Source organism: Choloepus didactylus, chromosome 10, assembly GCF_015220235.1.
Source record: "Choloepus didactylus isolate mChoDid1 chromosome 10, mChoDid1.pri, whole genome shotgun sequence".
Classification (NCBI taxonomy): Eukaryota; Metazoa; Chordata; class Mammalia; order Pilosa; family Megalonychidae; genus Choloepus; species Choloepus didactylus.
This window is the reverse complement of record NC_051316.1, coordinates 112,519,501-112,537,589: the sequence shown is the minus strand read 5'-3', so window position 1 is coordinate 112,537,589 and position 18,089 is coordinate 112,519,501. Positions and strand designations below refer to the sequence as shown.

Below are 18,089 nucleotides of genomic sequence, written 5' to 3'. Positions count from 1 at the left end.
TAGGAATGTGTTGTTTAACCTCCAGGTATTTGTGAATTTTCTAAGTCTCTGATGGTTATTGACTTCTAATTGTGTTCCATTGTGGTCAGAGAATGTGCTTTGAATAATTTCAATCTTTTTAAATGTATTGAGGCTTGTTTTATGTCCCAGCATATGATCTATTCTGGAGAAAGTTCCATGAGCACTAGAAAAGTATGTGTATCCTGGTGATTTGGGATGTAATGTCCTGTATATGTCTGTTAAATCTAATTCATTTATCAGATTGTTTAGGTTTTCAATTTCCTTACTGGTCTTCTGTCTGGTTGATCTATCTATAGGAGAGAGTGATGTGTTGAAGTCTCCCACAATTATTGTGGAAACATCAATTGCTTCCTTTAGTTTTGCCAGTGTTTCTCTCATGTATTTTGTGGCACCTTGATTGGGTGCATAGACATTTACGATTGTTATTTCTTCTTGCTGAATTGCCCCTTTTATTAGTACGTAGTGGCCTTCTTTGTCTCTCAAAACATCCCTGCATTTGAAGTCTATTTTATCTGAGATTAATATTGCTACACCTGCTTTCTTTTGGCTGTACCTTGCATGAAATATTTTTTTCCATCCTTTCACTTTCAGTTTCTTTGTGTCCCTGTGTCTAAGATGAGTCTCTTGTATGCAACATATTGATGGTTCATTTTTTTTGATCCATTCTGCGAATCTATATCTTTTAATTGGGGAGTTTAATCCATTTACATTCAACGTTATAATCGTGAAGGCATTTCTTGAATCAGCCATCTTATCCTTTGGTTTATGTTTGTCATAATTTTTCCCCTCTGTCTATTAATATCCTTTATTGTACCCATACCGAATCTCTTTAGTACTGAACCTTTCTCCAAGTCTCTCTGTCCTTTCTTTGTTTCTCTGTCTGTAGGGCTCCCTTGAGTATCTCCAGTAGGGCAGGTCTCTTGTTAGCAAATTCTCTCAGCATTTGTTTGTCTGTGAAAAATTTACGCTCTCCCTCAAATTTGAAGGAGAGCTTTGCTGGATAAAGTATTCTTGGCTGGAAATTTTTCTCACTCAGAATTTTAAATATATCGTGCCACTGCCTTCTCGCCTCCATGGTGGCTGCTGAGTAGTCACTACTTAGTCTTATGCTGTTTCCTTTGTATGTGGTGAATTGCTTTTCTCTTGCTGCTTTCAGAACTTGCTCCTTCTCTTCTGTGTTTGATAGTGTGATCAGTATATGTCTCGGAGTGGGTTTATTTGGATTTATTCTATTTGGAGTTCGCTGAGCATTTATGATTTGTGTATTTATGTTGTTTAGAAGATTTGGGAAGTTTTCCCCAACAATTTCTTTGAATACTCTTCCTAGACCTTTACCCTTTTCTTCCCCTTCTGGGACACCAATGAGTCTTATATTTGGACGTTTCATATTATCTATCATATCCCTGAGGTCCATTTCGATTTTTTCAATTTTTTTCCCCATTCTTTCTTTTATGCTTTCATTTTCCATTCTGTCATCTTCCAGGTCACTGATTCTTTGTTCAACTTCCTCTAGTCTTGTACTATGAGTGTCCAGAATCTTTTTAATTTGGTCAACAGTTTCTTTAATTTCCATAAGATCATCCATTTTTTTATTTAGTCTTGCAATGTCTTCTTTATGCTCTTCTAGGGTCTTCTTGATTTCCTTTGTCTCCCGTACTATGGTCTCATTGTTCATCTTTAGTTCTTTGAGTAGCTGCTCTAGGTGCTGTGTCTCTTCTGGTATTTTGGTTTGGGTGCTTGGGCTTGGGTTATCCATATCGTCTGGTTTTTTCATATGCTTTATAATTTTCTCGTGGCATTTGCTGAACTTGATAGGGTTCTTTTAGGATTTGTAGACCAATTGAAGTCCTTATCTCTAATTTATCAGATCTACAGCTTCGTGGAGTACACTTTCTCTAACTAACCAGCAGGTGGCGTCCACGAGCCACTTGTTCTCCACAAGCCAGTTCTCCCCTGCTTAGCCTTTTTGGTGAGTGGGGGAGTGAGTCTTGTGGGGTCCAATTGGTGTACCAAGCTTGCGTGTGTAGTTGGTGTCGCCTGCCCTGTATATGGGGCGTGTTTCTGGGCAGTCAGGGAGGGGGGGGTGGCTCTAACAATCAAATCTCCCTGGTGATCCTAGCGTTTTAAAGCTGCTGCAATAGTCTAATCCTTCAGTTCAGTCCTGCCACAGTTTGTCTCTGCCACTGACCCACAAGTCCTTGGTATTGGCGTATAGCTCCTGAGGCTTCCAAGTGGGCCCCTCTTCCAGGCCGTGCACCCCGGGTCCTCTGTTGAGGGATGACTGTGCTATGTCACAGGTGAGTGCCGTCCCCCCAGGGCAGTTCTGGGCTGGTGGGCTGTGTAGGGAGGCTCCCAGTCTGCTGAAATGATGGCTGAATGGGGCTTTGTTAATTCACACTGCTCTACCTTCCCAACTCTGGGACTATCAGCTGAAGTTGCAGGGAAGGCTAATGTCCACACCCAGTTTTGTGGTGTGTGCCTGTTATTTGAAGCACTTCCATCACACTGGGTTGTCTGGGGCAGTTCTGGGCTATGGGGCTGGCGATGGGCAGGAGTGTTTCCTGTCCACCAGGATGATGGCTGTGGGCGGACACCCCCCTTTTCTTGGGAAGTTGTGGTGTTTAGTGAATTTTCTCAGCCACTGGATTATTGCGTTTTGTCTCAGAGCTCTCCTAGTTCTGCTCTTGACTTGACCTGCCCAAATAGTAAGTCTTTGAAGCTTTCTGTATTGGGCTTCTTAGAGTAATTGTTTTAGAAAAAGAAAAAAGGATTGAAAAAAAAAAAAAAAGAAAAGAAAAAAGACAAACAAGGAAAAAAAAAAAAAAAAGATGTAGTGCCCCCTTGAGGAGCCTGTGGAGAATGCAGGGGTATTCGCCTACCCCACCTCCATGGTTGCTAACATGACCACAGACATAGGGGACTGGTGGTTTGATGGGTTGAGCCCTCTACCATAAGTTTTACCCTTGGGAAGACGGTTGCTGCAAAGGAGAGGCTAGGCCTCCCTGTATCTGTGCCTAAGAGTCTCCTCCTGAATGCCTCTTTGTTGCTCAGATGTGGCCCTCTCTCTCTGGCTAAGCCAAATTGAAAGGTGAAATCACTGCCCTCCCCCCTACGTGGGATCAGACACCCAGGGAAGTGAATCTCCCTGGCAACGTGGAATATGACTCCCGGGGAGGAATGTAGACCCGGCATCGTGGGATGGAGAACATCTTCTTGACCAAAAGGGGGATGTGAAAGGAAATGAAATAAGCTTCAGTGGCAGAGAGATTCCAAAACGAGCCGAGAGATCACTCTGGTGGGCACTCTTACGCACACTTTAGACAACCTTTTTTAGGTTCTAAAGAATTGGGGTAGCTGGTGGTGGATACCTGAAACTATTAAACTACAACCCAGAACCCATGAATCTCGAAGACACTTGTATAAAAATGTAGCTTATGAGGGGTGACAGTGGGATTGGGAATGCCATAAGGACCAAACTCCACTTTGTCTAGTTTATGGAGGGATGTGTAGAAAAGTAGGGGAAGGAAACAAACAGACAAAGGTACCCAGTGTTCTTTTTTACTTCAATTGCTCTTTTTCACTCTAATTATTATTCTTGTTATTTTTGTGTGTGTGCTAATGAAGGTGTCAGGGATTGATTTAGGTGATGAATGTACAACTATGTAATGGTACCGTAAACAATCGAAAGTACAATTTGTTTTGTATGACTGCGTGGTATGTGAATATATCTCAATAAAATGATGATTAAAAAAAAAAAAAAAAAAAAAAAAAAAAACGGGCCCTCCTGGGAGATCCAATGGGTTATTGAAATGCTAAGAGACAAAGCAACCAGGGCCATTAAGGAAAGGTCCACAGGGCAGAGAGATCAGCTTTTCTTTGGGATTTGCATATGCACCTCAGGGCCCTTCCACTTTCTATGTTCACCAGAACTCCAAAAATCCTCCGCTTTTATTTTGGAGTTTTTCGTGTTGTTTTTTTTCTATGCCTGTCTCCTCTCTGCTGGGCTGGCTGCTCTCAGATTCTCTGGTGTCTGGTCTCAGTCTATCTATGGTTGGAGTCTGTATCAGTAGAATGAGTTTCCGATAAGAGCAGCCACTGCAGTTCTCCCTTCTCCTTCCCGGAGCTGACAGCCCCTCCTCCCCCGGGACTGAGCCTGGCAGGGAGTGGCGCGGGTCCCCTGGCCGCAAAAACTTACAGATTTCGCTGATCTCAGCAGTTCCACGTTTTCATCAGTGTTGTATGAAGTATGCCCAAAGTCAGATTGCTCTGTGGTGTCCAGTCCACGCAGTTCCTGGCTTTCTACCTACTTTCCTGGAGGAGGAACTAAAACATACAGCTCACCAGTCTGCCATCTTGCCCCGCCTCCCACACCTAGTAATTTATTTTTGCATATGGTGTGAGGTAGGATCCAGATTCATTTTTTTCTCTACAAAGCACCAATTACCCCAATATCATCACTGAATCAGTACTGAATAATTCATCTTTTGCCAATTTTGTTTTTGTTGATCTGCTTCTGAGTCCTCTATTCTATTCGTCTATTTTTGCTATATTACCATACTGTTTTAATTACTGTAGCTCTATAATTGATATTGATATATAGGAGGATAAGTACATACAACCTATCTGTTTTGTCAAAACCATTTTGGTTTTAATTGGTCCTTAATTCTCTCATGTGAAATTTAGGGTCATCTTGTTAAGATCCATAACAAATACTGAAATTTGTATTGGAATTGTACTGAATTTGGAGAGAATTAATATTAGAGGGAATACTGAGCATTCCTGTTCATAAACATAATATCTCTCTATTTATTTAGATCATCTTTTATGTCTTTAATAACATTTCTCTGTAGCTGTTTTGCGTATTTTTAATGGGTTTATTCTGAGTATCTTCCTAAGTTTTTAAAAAAGTTTTTTGTTTTGCTATTGCAAATGAGACTTTTTCTACTATATTTTCTCATTGATCAATGTTAGACTTTAGAAATATTATTGACTTTTGCATGTTGATCTTGTTTCTAGTGATTATTTAAGACTCTTGCATTTGTTTGTGTATAGATTCTATTGGGTTTTCACTTAGTGAAAATATCTACTATAATGATAGTTTTGGCTTCACCTTTTCCAGCACTCATATCTATTTCTTTTTCTTGGATGACTGCAGTGAATAAAATTTCAGCACAGAGTTAGGGATGATAGTCGTCATCTTTTCATGTTTCTGATTTAGTGGGAATGATTAAATGCGTTTTTCCTGCAGGCTTTAGTAAACGGTCTTTTATATGAATGAGAGCCACTTCTATCATTAATTTCCTAAGCATACTACATACAGTTTGATACACCCACATCCTGAATGACTATTACATTTTATCTAATCCTTTTTCTGTATATATAAGTTGATTGTATGGCTTTTATCCTCTAAACTGCAATGTGGCTAATTGATAAGCTATAGTTACATACTAAAATATCCTTGAATTTCTGGCATAACCTTATCTTTTAATTACAGTGTTGGGTTTGACTTGCTAATATTTTGCTTAAGATTTTTTATCTATGTTCTTAAAGGAGATTGGTATATAATTTTATTTTATTGTATTGCCTTTGTTTGCATTTAGTATCAAGGCTTTACTAGCCTCATGAAATAAGTTAGATAGTTTTACATTTTTTGTGTTCTTTCAAGCTATCTGCATAAAGTAAAGTTTATAGGTTCCTTAAGAGTTTGGTAGAACTTCTCGTAAAGCTGTCTTCGACAAGTAATTTAGGAGGTAGATCATATTTTTCCTGGATATCAATTTCTTTATTGTTATCTGTTTCTTCAGATTTTTTGTTTGCTCTTGGATCAGTTTATATTTATATTTTTCTTTTCTCTTGGGTCAATTTATATTTATATTTTTCTTTAATATATATTTCATCTGAGTTTTTACATTTATTGTCATAGATTTATTCTATTATTCTCATATGAGTTTAAATATCTCAAGTGCATCTTTAATTGCATCTTCTTTTGATTCTCAAAAGCCTCCTTTGAGAGTAGAAACATAATTCTCTCTATAAAATCTTCCTTCCTTTTGGCAAATTTCTACTTTGGGAAAATATAATTCTCATTGAGGTATGTGGTAGGCTCAAACTGCTTAAGGAAGGTTAGCAAAGCATTCCAGAATTTTATCATTTGATTTCTCCTCTCTTTTTAGCTCCTGTCATCACCACTCCTCTTGAAACAGTAGATGCCTTAGTTGAAGAAGTGGCTACTTTCATGTGTGCAGTGGAATCCTATCCCCAGCCTGAGATTTCCTGGACTAGAAATAAAATTCTCATTAAGTAAGTATTCTGCCTTTTTCTGTTAAGAATGCCCACTGCTGGTGGAGGTGGCCTGGGGGTACATAGACTGAGGAATGGAATGGTGAACTGTGGTGTATGCATGCAATGGAATATTGAGCAACTACAAGAAGGAGTGAAGCTGTGAGACATGCAACGAGGTGAATGGATCCTGTGCATAGCATTTTGAGTGAAGCACGTCAGAAATAAAGGCAAACACTGTAAAGTCTCACCAATGTGGACTAGCTACAATGTGTAAACTCTGAGTTGGATCTTAGAGCACAGCCTAAGGGGAACAATTACTGTAATGATCCCTAGATTGTAAGCTCTTACAGCAGTCAAATCTATTCCTGAATTGTAATGGCTATCTCCAAACTTTGAGATGCTGATTCCTTATTGTATAACCTGATTGGTCTCTGGAACATTGAGTATCTCTGTGACACCTGAAACTCAGAGCTAGAGCTTGGCAGATATGAATGTCAGTATTAGCACATACAGCAACTGTTAAAAAAAAAAAAAGGAAAAGCTGAAAAAGAGCCCAGACTTCAATTAGTGATATGAATGAAGCAGATTTGGTTAAGACTAGGGCAAACCGGGCCAAAGGGTAAGGTAGAAATTGACTATGTTTTAAAACTTCAACTTCCATGTAAGACCAAGGGAAGAGATGTCTATTTGGTGCAGGATCTATATTTTCTAAACAGTATAACTCTATAGTCAGTTTGTTCAAACACCACAATTACATGGAACTTTGAATAGGAAGTGAGATATGGTAGGCTTATATAGGTTAGAGTGAAACAATGACACATCCCAAAGTAATTTGGGCAGAGAATACATATATATATATATATGCATGGCTCCCCTGAGGAACTGGGGGAAAATGCAGAAGGGTTGGACTTCCTCAAGTGGACTGATGCTGATGTTCTCACAAACATTGAGGACTGGCAGTTTTATGTGCTGAGTCCTCTATCATGGGACTTGCCCTTATGAAACTCGTTACTGCAAGGGAGAGGCTAAACTTGCAAATAATTGTGCCTGAGAGTCTCCCCCTGAGTGCCTCTTTGTTGCTCAGATGTAGCCCTCTCTCTCTCTCTCTGGCTGGGCCACCTTGGTGGGTGAACTCACTGCCCTCCCCCCAGCATGGGACCTGACACCCAGGGGTGTAAATCTCCCTGGCAGCACAGGATATAATTCCCAGGGATGAGTCTGGACCTGGCATGGTGGGATTGAGAAAATCTTCTTGGCCAAAAGGGGGATGTGAGATGAGACAAAGTGGAGTCTCAGTGGCTAGGAGATTTCAAATGGAGTCGAGAGGTCACTCTGGTGGACATTCTTATGCACCATATAGATAACATTTCTTGAGTTTGGTGTATTGGAATGGCTAGAAGTGAATGCCTGGGACTTTCTAGCTCCAACCCAGTATTCTGGACTGTTGAGGATGACTGTACAATAGTGTAGCTTGCAGGGGGTAACAGCACGATTGTGAAAACCTTGTTGATCGCACTCCCTTTGTCTAGTGTATGGATGGATAGTTGAGTGGAAGGATGGGGACAAGGACTGAGTGAAGGATGGGGTTGAATCGGGGAGATGATTAGGGTGTTCTTTTATACTTTTATTTTTTATTCTTGTTCTGATTCTTTCTGATGTAAGGAAGATGTTCGGAAGTGGATTGGGGTGATGAATGCATAGCTATGTGATGGTGTGTGAATATATTTCAATAAAACTGAATTTAATTTAACAAAAAAAAAGAATGCCCACTGCTGCCTTGTGCTTTATCTGTCATAAAAGCAAACACATCTTCTGGCAGCATTGTAAAGAAAATCAAACTCTTCTTCCTAGTTATAAAACTCACCTAGAATATGTAAAATTCCTCATTTCATAAATATAAGATCTGAAATTCAACAAGGTTACGAGAATTGCCTGAAGCAAACAGAGACTTAATTGACATGAGGAAGTCAGAGCTATTTCATGACCCCAGGATAGGATGTAGAAGAAGGTCCACAGTATTAGAAAACACCATGATATGGTCTGGGGCACATATTCCAGGTAATTCTGGGGAGTTCTAGGGACTGGCTTCATCTCCTACACTTCCAGGTCCCAATAAATTGAACTGTGTTGTCCAGGAATCTGACCTCTAGCTCATCATGACCTTTACTTTTGAAAGTTAGAAGGATCTTCTGATATATATTAAGGCAACCTTTAAAAAGAGAAAAATTCCCATTTGCCAGATAAAGGCCATGTTATCCTTTCTTCATTACAATAGCTATTTGATCAAAAATCTGTGGCAAAGTGAACCACTGGCTTCCTAGCAGATGTTCCTTGCAGTAGGTCTAGGGTCCTTAAACTGGGCCTACAGATTGGGTCCATGAACTTGAATGGGGGAAAGTGTGTCTTTACTTTCACTAACCTCCAACTGAAATGTAGTGCTTCCTTCTATTGCACGTGTTGTAATGTGAGAAATTAACCTGTGCTATGGTAACCTCCAAATACTCTACCATTTACCAGGCAAGCTATCATCCCAGTGATCCTAAAACAAGAAGGCTCACAGACTGAATCAAGATCTTTGAAATAAAGGTTATTAAATCAATTTAAAATACATAGAACATTGGGAAAAGAGATGGTATAAGGTAATATACTTAGGAACTTTTGCTTACTCAGTGTCTGCATGCCCTGTCTCTCTCTCTCTCTCGGATGCTTCAGGCTTCCCCACTGTGGTGTCTTTACAAGGACCACAGTTGAGGTTTGAGCAAGGGGATCCACAGGTGGAAAGTTCCTGAAGCCAGTGGCACATACTTTTCTATTGGAGACGGGCAGTGGCAAGCACAACGGCCATAGCTGTAGCTTGCCAATTAGCTTGCTGAACAGCCATGGCCTTAACTGTGTTTCCCGGGCCATTGACTTAGGAGGGACATAGCTGTCCGCCCAGAGGGGCATGATTATGCCCTTGTCTGTCCATCCGTTTCTGCTGTAAGTAACATTCTTTATGTTCCGTCACATTTTCTATGTATGCTACCTATCCTTGGTAGGTTACTAATTTATTTGCTGTCTATAGTCAACACATCTTATCAATTCTGCCTATGTTTTACAAGTTTCTTGTTTACTTATGTCTTACTTACTTGTCTATTTAACATAAGTTTTGTCAGTATCTCATGAGCTATTAGCTTTACTATTTATATGCTTAATATTTCTTATGAATCTTATCCATCTTATTTCTCTTTGTCTTCTATACATAAATTGAATATTCCTAAATAAAACATGAAACCTTATTGCAAATATAGACCATGAACAACAGTAGTGGTAACAGTGCCTACGGCTTTATTGCAATAAAAATCACATTTTTATGTTATATTATATTATACTATATATTATATTATATTACATTATGTTATGTCATATTATGGTTGTTTCTTATGTAACTTGAAATATTATTTATACTCTTCCCTACTTTGAAATTTTAATAATTATTAGTGTTTAGACCAGCCATTAGATGTTATTATTTACTATGTTAATAAAGAAACCTATGCATTACTCAATTAAAAATGGATTTTTACTATTTTATATTTTGTAACTCTTACTATATAACAATATATTCCTATATATTTAATTTTATGAAGTTTAAAATATGATTCTGGAGGAGACAGAAGAAGATGGCAGCTTAGAGAGGAGGGGAAGCTATTTTGTTCCCCTGGAACAAATAATAAACCACCAGGAACAACTAGTAAATAATCTGGAATCACTGCAGGGGGACAAACTATCCACTCATCACACACAAACCTGAATTGGGAGGAATGCCTGAGATCACAGCATAAAATCTGTAAGCAAAAACTGCAGATCCAAGCTGGGAGCCCCCTCCCCCAATGGCCTGAACTGTAAAGCCTTGCAGTGCTAGAGAGCAGCACTCTCTGAGCAAGCAAATATAGCTCAGCTGAGCTCCAACTGGGGTTTTAATTAACAAACATGGACTGCTCAATACAAGCTACAAATCCCCAACAAGCAGACAGAGGCTTTTGGTGACGACTGACCTTGGAGAGCTTGAGGGTGGCCATGGACTGGCCCTGAAGGGGCTTTCTTTCCCTTTTTCAGCTCAGTGGAGAAAGCTTCAGCCATTTTCAGTTCCCAGCACTCTGACCCAGACAAGGGTGTGGACAGCTCAGGCAGAGAGACTATTCAAATGTAAATGACCTCTCCCTAGAGGGTGTATCTTCCCTAAGAGGAGGAAGGTGGTGCCAAGTTCTACTACCCACCTTCCATTCAGAGCCAGACCCCAGAGCCTGGGGGAAAACAGCCATGGGCCACACCTGCTTACACCAGTCAGGAGCTACAGGCTAACAGGCACCACCTGCTGGACAGAAAAGCACAGTGGCTGAGACCTAACAGGGTATATCAATCTTCTAAGACACCCTCAAGGAAACTAGATACTATTCCCTCCTTCCAAGACCTGAGCCCATTCTGGTCTTGGAAAACCTGATTGGGGTAACCAAGGAAACCAGATGCCTAGACAACAGAAAACTACAACCTACACTAAGAAAAACGAAGTTATGGCCCAGTCAAAGGAACAAATGTACACTTCAATTGAGATACAGGAATTTAAACAATGAATGCTAAATCAATTCAAAAAGTTTAGGGAAGATATGGCAAAAGAGATGAAGCATATAATGAAAACATTAGGTGTACATAAGGTAGAACTCACAAGTTTGAAAAAACAACTGGCAGAATCTATGGAAATGAAAGGCACAACACAAGAGATGGAAGACACAATGGAAACATACAACAGCAGATCTCAAGGGGCAGAAGAAAACACTCAGGAACAGGAGAACAATGCACCTGAAAGCCTATACACAAAAGAACAGATAGAGAAAAGAATGGAAAAATATGAGCAACATCTCCAGGAATTGAAGGACAACATGAAATACAGGAATGTACATGTCATGGGTGTCCTAGAAGGAGAAGAGAAGGGAAAAGGGGCAGAAGCAATAAGAGAGGAAATAATCAATGAAAATTTCCCATCTCTTATGAAAGACATAAAATTACGGATCCAAGAAGTGCAGCATACCCCAAACAGAATAGATCTGAATAGGCCTATGCCAAGACACATAATAATCAGATTATCAAACATCAAGGATAAAGAGAGAATCCTGAAAGCAGCAAGAGAAAAGCAATCCATCACATACAGAGGAAGCTTGATAAGACTAAGTGCAGATTTCTCAATGGAAACCATGGAGGCAAGAAGGAAGTGGGGTGATATATTCAAGATGCTGAAAGAGAAAAACCACCAACCATGAATCCTATATCCAGCAAAACTATCCTTCAAATATGAGAGAGAGCTTAAAATATTCTCTGACAAACAGACAATGACAGAGTTTGTGAACAAGACACCTGCTCTATAGGAAACACTAAAGGAAGCACTGCAGACAGAAAGGAAAAGACAGGAGTGAGAGGTTTGGAAAACAACTTTGGGAGATAGTGCAGCAATGTAAGTACAGTGAACAAGGATGACTGTGAGCATGGTTAAAAGAGGAAGGTTAGGACCATGTGTGACACCAGAATGCAAGATGAAAGGTAAAGACTGGGACTGTACAACTCAGTGAAACCTAGGGTGTTCAATGATTTGTAATAAAAGGTACGAATATGTTTTTACATGAGGTAGAACAAATGAATGTCAACATTGCAAGGTGTTAAAAATACAGTGGGATTGTGGGGAAAATACAAACTAGAGACTATAATTAACAGAAACATTGTATTATGCTTCCTTTAATGTAACAAAGGCAATATACCAAAGCTAAATGCATATGGTTGGGGGGAGAGACATAGGGGAAGGGTGTGGGACTCCTGGCATTGGTGATGTTGTCTGACTCTTTATTCTACCTTAGTTTAATGTTGTCTTTCCTTTTTTTGCTTTCTAACTGTCATTTTTTCTCTCTTTTTTCTTTTTCTTTTGTCTATCTACCTTCTTTGACTCTTCCTCCTTCTTTGTGAAAGAAATGGAGATGTCCTTATATAGATATTGATGATGGTGCTGAATACAAAAATATGTGACTACACAGGGAACCAACAATTGTTTACTTAGGATGGAATGTACGGTGTGTGAACAAAACCGTCTTAAAAAATGGGTTGATGAAGAAACCTTGAGGGCAATATATTGAGTGAAATAAGACAGACACATAAGGACAAATATTGCAGGGTCTCACTGATATTAACTAATTATAATATGTAAACTCATAGACATGAAATATAAGTTACATGATATAGAACGAGGCTAAAGAATGGGGAGCAGTTGCTTATTATGAGCAGATTGTTCAACTAGGGTGAACTTAAATGTTTAGAAATGGACAGAGGTGATGGTAGCACATTGTGAGAATAACAAACAGTGCTGAATGGTGTGTAAAGGTGGTAAAAAAGGGTAAGCTCAGAGTCATGTTTGTCACCAGAAGGAAAGCTGGAGATTAAAAGATGGGAATGTATAAAACAGTGAATCTTGTGATGAACAATGGCTGTGATTAACTACAAAGATTAGAAATCCCTCTCATGAACTAGAAAAAATGTATGACATTATAACTAGAAGTTTATAATAGAGGGGCATATAGGAAAAAAATATACCTATTGCAAACTATATACTACAGTTAGTAGTATTTTAACATTCTTTCATCAACAGTAACAAATGTACTATACCAAAACTTTGAGTCAATAATGCAGGGGGTTGTGGTTAGGGGTATGGAAGGCTTGGAGTTTCCCTTTTTTGTCTTTATTTCTTTTCTGGAATAATGAAAATGTTCTAAAAATTGAAAAAGTATTAATTGTGGTGATGGATGCACAGCTGTATGATGGTACCATGGGCAACTGATTGTACACTTTGGATCTTTGGATAGTTGTATGGTATGTGAACAATCTCAATTGAAAAAAAAATATGATTCTGAAACAGAATCTATAGGCTTCATGAGACTTTCAAAAGGCCCAAAACACAAAAACCATTAAAAACCACTGAATTAAGTGACTTTTTTTGTGCATAAAATAATATGTAAGGCCACTGACCTTACAGAGTCAAAATCCATCAAATAAATACCATCAAAATTCAAAATTGAAACTGGGCTTCAAAGAGCAGCATTCAAATCTATGAGAACATACAACAGCTGGTCATGGAGTTCCGAGAAAGCCTCTGTAGGGAATCAATGCTTGAGCTAAGAAAAAGGCTAAACAGAGTTAATCAGGCAAAAGGAGAGGGAAGAATATTCTAGGGAGAAAGAACAGCATGCACAAGAGCACGTTCTGCCAAGGTCAAATGTCAAAGGAAATTCTTTGGAGGGTTTCAAGGTGGGGCAATGGGCTGTGGCATGATCGAATGTGCATTTGAAACCAGTAGCTGCAGTGTGGAGAAAGACTGGAAGGGAGCAGGATCAGATGTGGGTGGGCCAGTTAGGAGGAGGTAACTTCAGTAGTCCATGTGAGCGACAGTGTAACTTGAAGTGGGTTGGTTGTGGCGGACATAGAGAAGTTGATTCCAATATCTACTTAGGAAGCAAAAGCAACAGAATCTGGTAACTGAGATGTGAGGAGCAAGGGAAGGTGAAATGTCAATGAAGACTTGGAGTTTTCTGGTTTATACAAACAGGAAGAGAGCTATCATTAACTGGAGGGAACATGAGTATGACAAGAGGGAAGGAAGGGAAGGAAGAGTCTTGAGTTCAGTTTCCAACAGGCATCCATGATAGGGTTTCAGATTTTATCTTCCCAGTAATTAATTGTGCTTTATGCTATATCACTTTTTAAAATTCTCTTCCAATGCATTTTTAAATTCTTCTATTGCATTTTGTTATCTATTTATATTGTCTCTGCTCTTTCATCTCAGATAGCATATCTTTAACCAAATCTGCTTCAATAAATCATTCACTTCTCTTTTTTTCAGAATTCATGTTGGATAATATATAACAAGAAATATATATGCAATTTATATGCAGTCAATTTATTAAATACTTCAGGTATTTAGGCACCATGCTAAATGCTTTAAAAATATTATATCATTTCATTTTCATAATCCTAGTATATACTATTATATCCATTTTACAGAAGAAAAAGCAGAATCTGATCATTTGGGTAGCTTGCCCAGTGTCCTACCACTTATACATGGCAGAGTTAAGTCTCTCCACATCTCCAAGGCCTGTGCTCCTATTTGTGTTTATTGAGAACAACAAAATGAGTTTCTAACATTAACTTCTGTTTACTCTTGTAATATTTTTAAACTACTCACATTTTATACCTTGCTATTCTTCTTTTATGTTTCACAATATTTAAATATTATCCAGAGTACTTTGGGGCCAAGAGCCCACCTCCTCTGTGAAATATAAAGATTTCAAGATTTATAATCTGTTGCATCATTGTTGCTTACTTAGAGTAAATTGCCTTTGGACTGTAACAAGCACACCCATACCCACATACCCATATATTTACATACATACATATATATTTTTTAATAGACTTTATTCAAAGGGTAGATGTTCTCTGGAAGCAGAAGAGAGGGCACTTAGAGGGGATGGACTTCCTACACTATAGTGATCACATTTCATTTGTGGTGCCCAATATCATGTCTTTTGTAGGCTAGTGTAATTTCTCACATTTTAGTCCTTCCCATCTTCCCAAGGTAGATGCCAGAAAACTCAGTTTCCCAGACTTCCTTGCAACAGAGGTTGAACACGTCACCTAGGTGCAGCCAATCAGATGCACCCACATGTTGCTTAGTTTCAGAAGTAAGCTACATAGGAGACAACAGTACACAGGGAGGAACCACTCTTCTGACTTCTGTAGTAGAGGAATCTGATTCTCTTGGTCAGCAGCGAACATATATCTAGTACCAAGCCTTATAGTTGCTGAGGTGTTTGTGTTGTGGGATTTTCACCAGGGAAGGTGGGGGATTTTTCTTGACTGTTTTGCCTTGAAGCTTCAATCTCTAACACTCAGTGATTCTGTTAATAATGCAGTTGTTCGTTTGTTTGTTTGGCATAAATGTATTGCAACAAAGAACACTTTGTAATATAATGTCCTGACTCAGGCACATGTCTTTTCAGACTAGGGAAGCTGTCTTCTTAGGTCTTGAGATATTACTTTCCATTCTCTCTTTAAATTCCTTACAGGATTATACTGCTAATAATCTGACACAGCTAGGGCTAGAATAAAGAAAAGTTCCCTGGAATGAAGTCTTCAGTAGGAAGAGGCAGAGACCAATAGGGCAGGGTAAAAGATTAGATCCTTTCTAACCAGTTATGGTGAGAGGAAGAACTATAGCCTGATTCAAATTATTTAGGAACGATTAAATACAGATACATGGGGGTAATTATATCACCAAAAAAGGGCATGGTGAAAATTAAATGAATATAAAATAAGTAGCATTGCTCTAAACATATATATATATATGTAGTTCCATGAAAATTTACACATAGCAAAAAAAGATTATGAGAGTATGATAGCTACTCTAAGTGATTTATTATGATCTAATGAACTATAACCAATGATTATTTCATCCTTAGTCACACTAGGTCAACATTTATTACTCCCCTTTGTTCCTCTGTAGACTCAGCATGTCATGGAAATCATCTGCCAAGATTTGAAAATCAAGAATCCATTTCCTTTCTATTTTTTATTTTCATGTTATATTAGTTTGCTATGGCTGCTGTAACAAATTACCACAAACTTAGTGGCTTAAAATAGCACAAATTTATTATCTTACAGTTCTGAAAGTCAGAAACCTGAAATAAGTCTCAATGGGCTAAATGAAGGTGTTGGCAGGGTAATTTTTCCTTCTGGAGACTTTAGGAGAGAAACTGATTTCTTGTCTTCCAGATCTAGAGGCCGCGGGCATTCCTTGACCCATGGCTGCTTTCTCTGTCTTCAAAGCTAGCAATTACATCACTCCAACCCCTGCTTCCCTTGTCACATTTCCTTCTCTGATTCTCTTGCCTCCTTCTTCAATCTTTTAAGAACCCTGTGATACATTGCGTCCCCCCACTCCGAAAATCCAGGATAATCTCTCCATTTTAAAATCCTTAACTTAATCACATCTGTAAGGTCCCTTTTTCCAGGTAAGGTGACATACTCATTGGTATTCTCTAAAAGGAGCAGTTATTCTGCTTACCACATCCTGCCCACTGGCATTCAAAGATTGACATCAATCTTGCATGCAAAATGCACGAACCTCATCCCAACATTCCCCAAAGTCTCAGCACATGATACCTTCAAGTTAAAGCAAAAATCTCATTTATATCACTTCAGCTCAAAGCCCCCAATTTTATCATCTAAATCAAGCATGGGTGAGGCTCTAGATGTAATTAACCGTGAGGCACAATTCCTTTCCCTCTGTGTACCTGTGAAACTCAAGAAACAAGTTATCTGCTCCCTAAATAAATGATGAGACAGGCATAGGATAACAGTTACAGATATTCCAACTCAAAAAGGGGGAATATGAAAGGAGAAAAGGAGTCGCAAGTCCCAGGCATATCCAAATCCAGCCAGCCAAGCTTCATTTGACTTCAAGGCCCAGGAATAATCCAGTGTGTCTTGTGCTCTTCCCTCTGGATTCGTTGCTCTGCCCTTGGAGTTCTCCTTCCTTTATCACAAAAGGTAGTGTTTGCAGCTGAGGAGTTCTCTCAGTGTATTTCCTGCATGTAGAATTTGGGGAATCCAGGAGCCTTCCTTCATTGTGTCCTGTCTCCTTCCCTTTCAGTATAAGATGGTGGTGTTTCTGCTTGTAAAAAATTCTTCACTACCTTGTGGTCTCCCGTGTGTCATGAGGATTCACTCCATTAGACAAGAGGTTCCCTCTCTTTCCTGGATAATTGCATCTCTATTCCTCACTTCTGCTGAGATTTGCAGAGAGGATCCATGAGTCAAATGCCTTGATCTCTTCAAAGAGTACTCTTTGTGACTAAACACTCTGACTTTTTCATCTTTCCCAGGCACTAGCAAAAGGTTGTCCAGTCACACTCTCTCTCCAGATCACGCTTTCTCAACAGTGCATCTTCAAATTTTAGTGTCTTTTAATAATCTGAATAGGCTGAGAATTCCCAAGTCATCAAGTCCTGGTTCCTTTTGGCTTAACAGTTCTCTCAATTTATCTCTTTCCTCTTGCATTTTACTATAGGCAGCAAGAAGAAACCAGACCACACCTTTAACACTTTGCTTGGAGATGCCCTCAGCTAAATATTTAAGTTCACTGTTTACAGTGCTTGCTTTCCACAGAACTGCAGGATGTAATTCAGCTAAGTTTTCTGCCACTATATAACAAGGATCCCTTTTCTCCAGTTTCCAATAACATTTTCCACATGAGTCCTCACTGGTTGTGCTTTTAAAATTCACGTTTCTACCAACACTCTGTTTGTGATAATTTAGGTATACTCTAAGGTGATTTAGATTTTGTCTAGCATGCTCCTCACTTCCCACTGAGTCTCATTAGCAGAGTCATTAATACACATATTTATACCAACGATCTATGCAAGTCAATCTAGGCTTTTGCTATCATATTCCTCAAAATTCTTCCAGCCTCTACTCATTGCCCAGGAATAATCCCCTGTGATTTGTGGCTCTTCCTTCTGGATTCATTGCCCTGCCCTTGGAGCTATCCTTCCACATTTTTAGGTATGTGTTGCAACAGCACCATACTTCCAGGTACCAAAAATCTGTTTTTATTTCCTATTGCTGCTGTAACAAAATACCAGAATTTTGTGGCTTAAAACGACCAGGATGTCAGAAGTCTGAAATCTGTCTCACTGGGCTAAAATCAAGGTGTGGCA

At 39.1% G+C, this 18,089-nt stretch overlaps 1 protein-coding gene across 5 annotated transcripts in view; it reads left to right on the top strand.

The window, feature by feature from the left end:
• MUSK (muscle associated receptor tyrosine kinase) overlaps window positions 1–18,089 on the top strand; it is a 138,525-nt gene that overhangs the window by 14,607 nt on the left and 105,829 nt on the right. For all 5 annotated transcript variants that reach the window (XM_037797580.1, XM_037797578.1, XM_037797577.1 and 2 more), the window contains exon 2: window positions 6,195–6,321. In XM_037797580.1, the coding sequence (XP_037653508.1) occupies window positions 6,195–6,321 (127 nt within the window). The remainder of the gene's footprint in view (window positions 1–6,194; window positions 6,322–18,089) is intronic.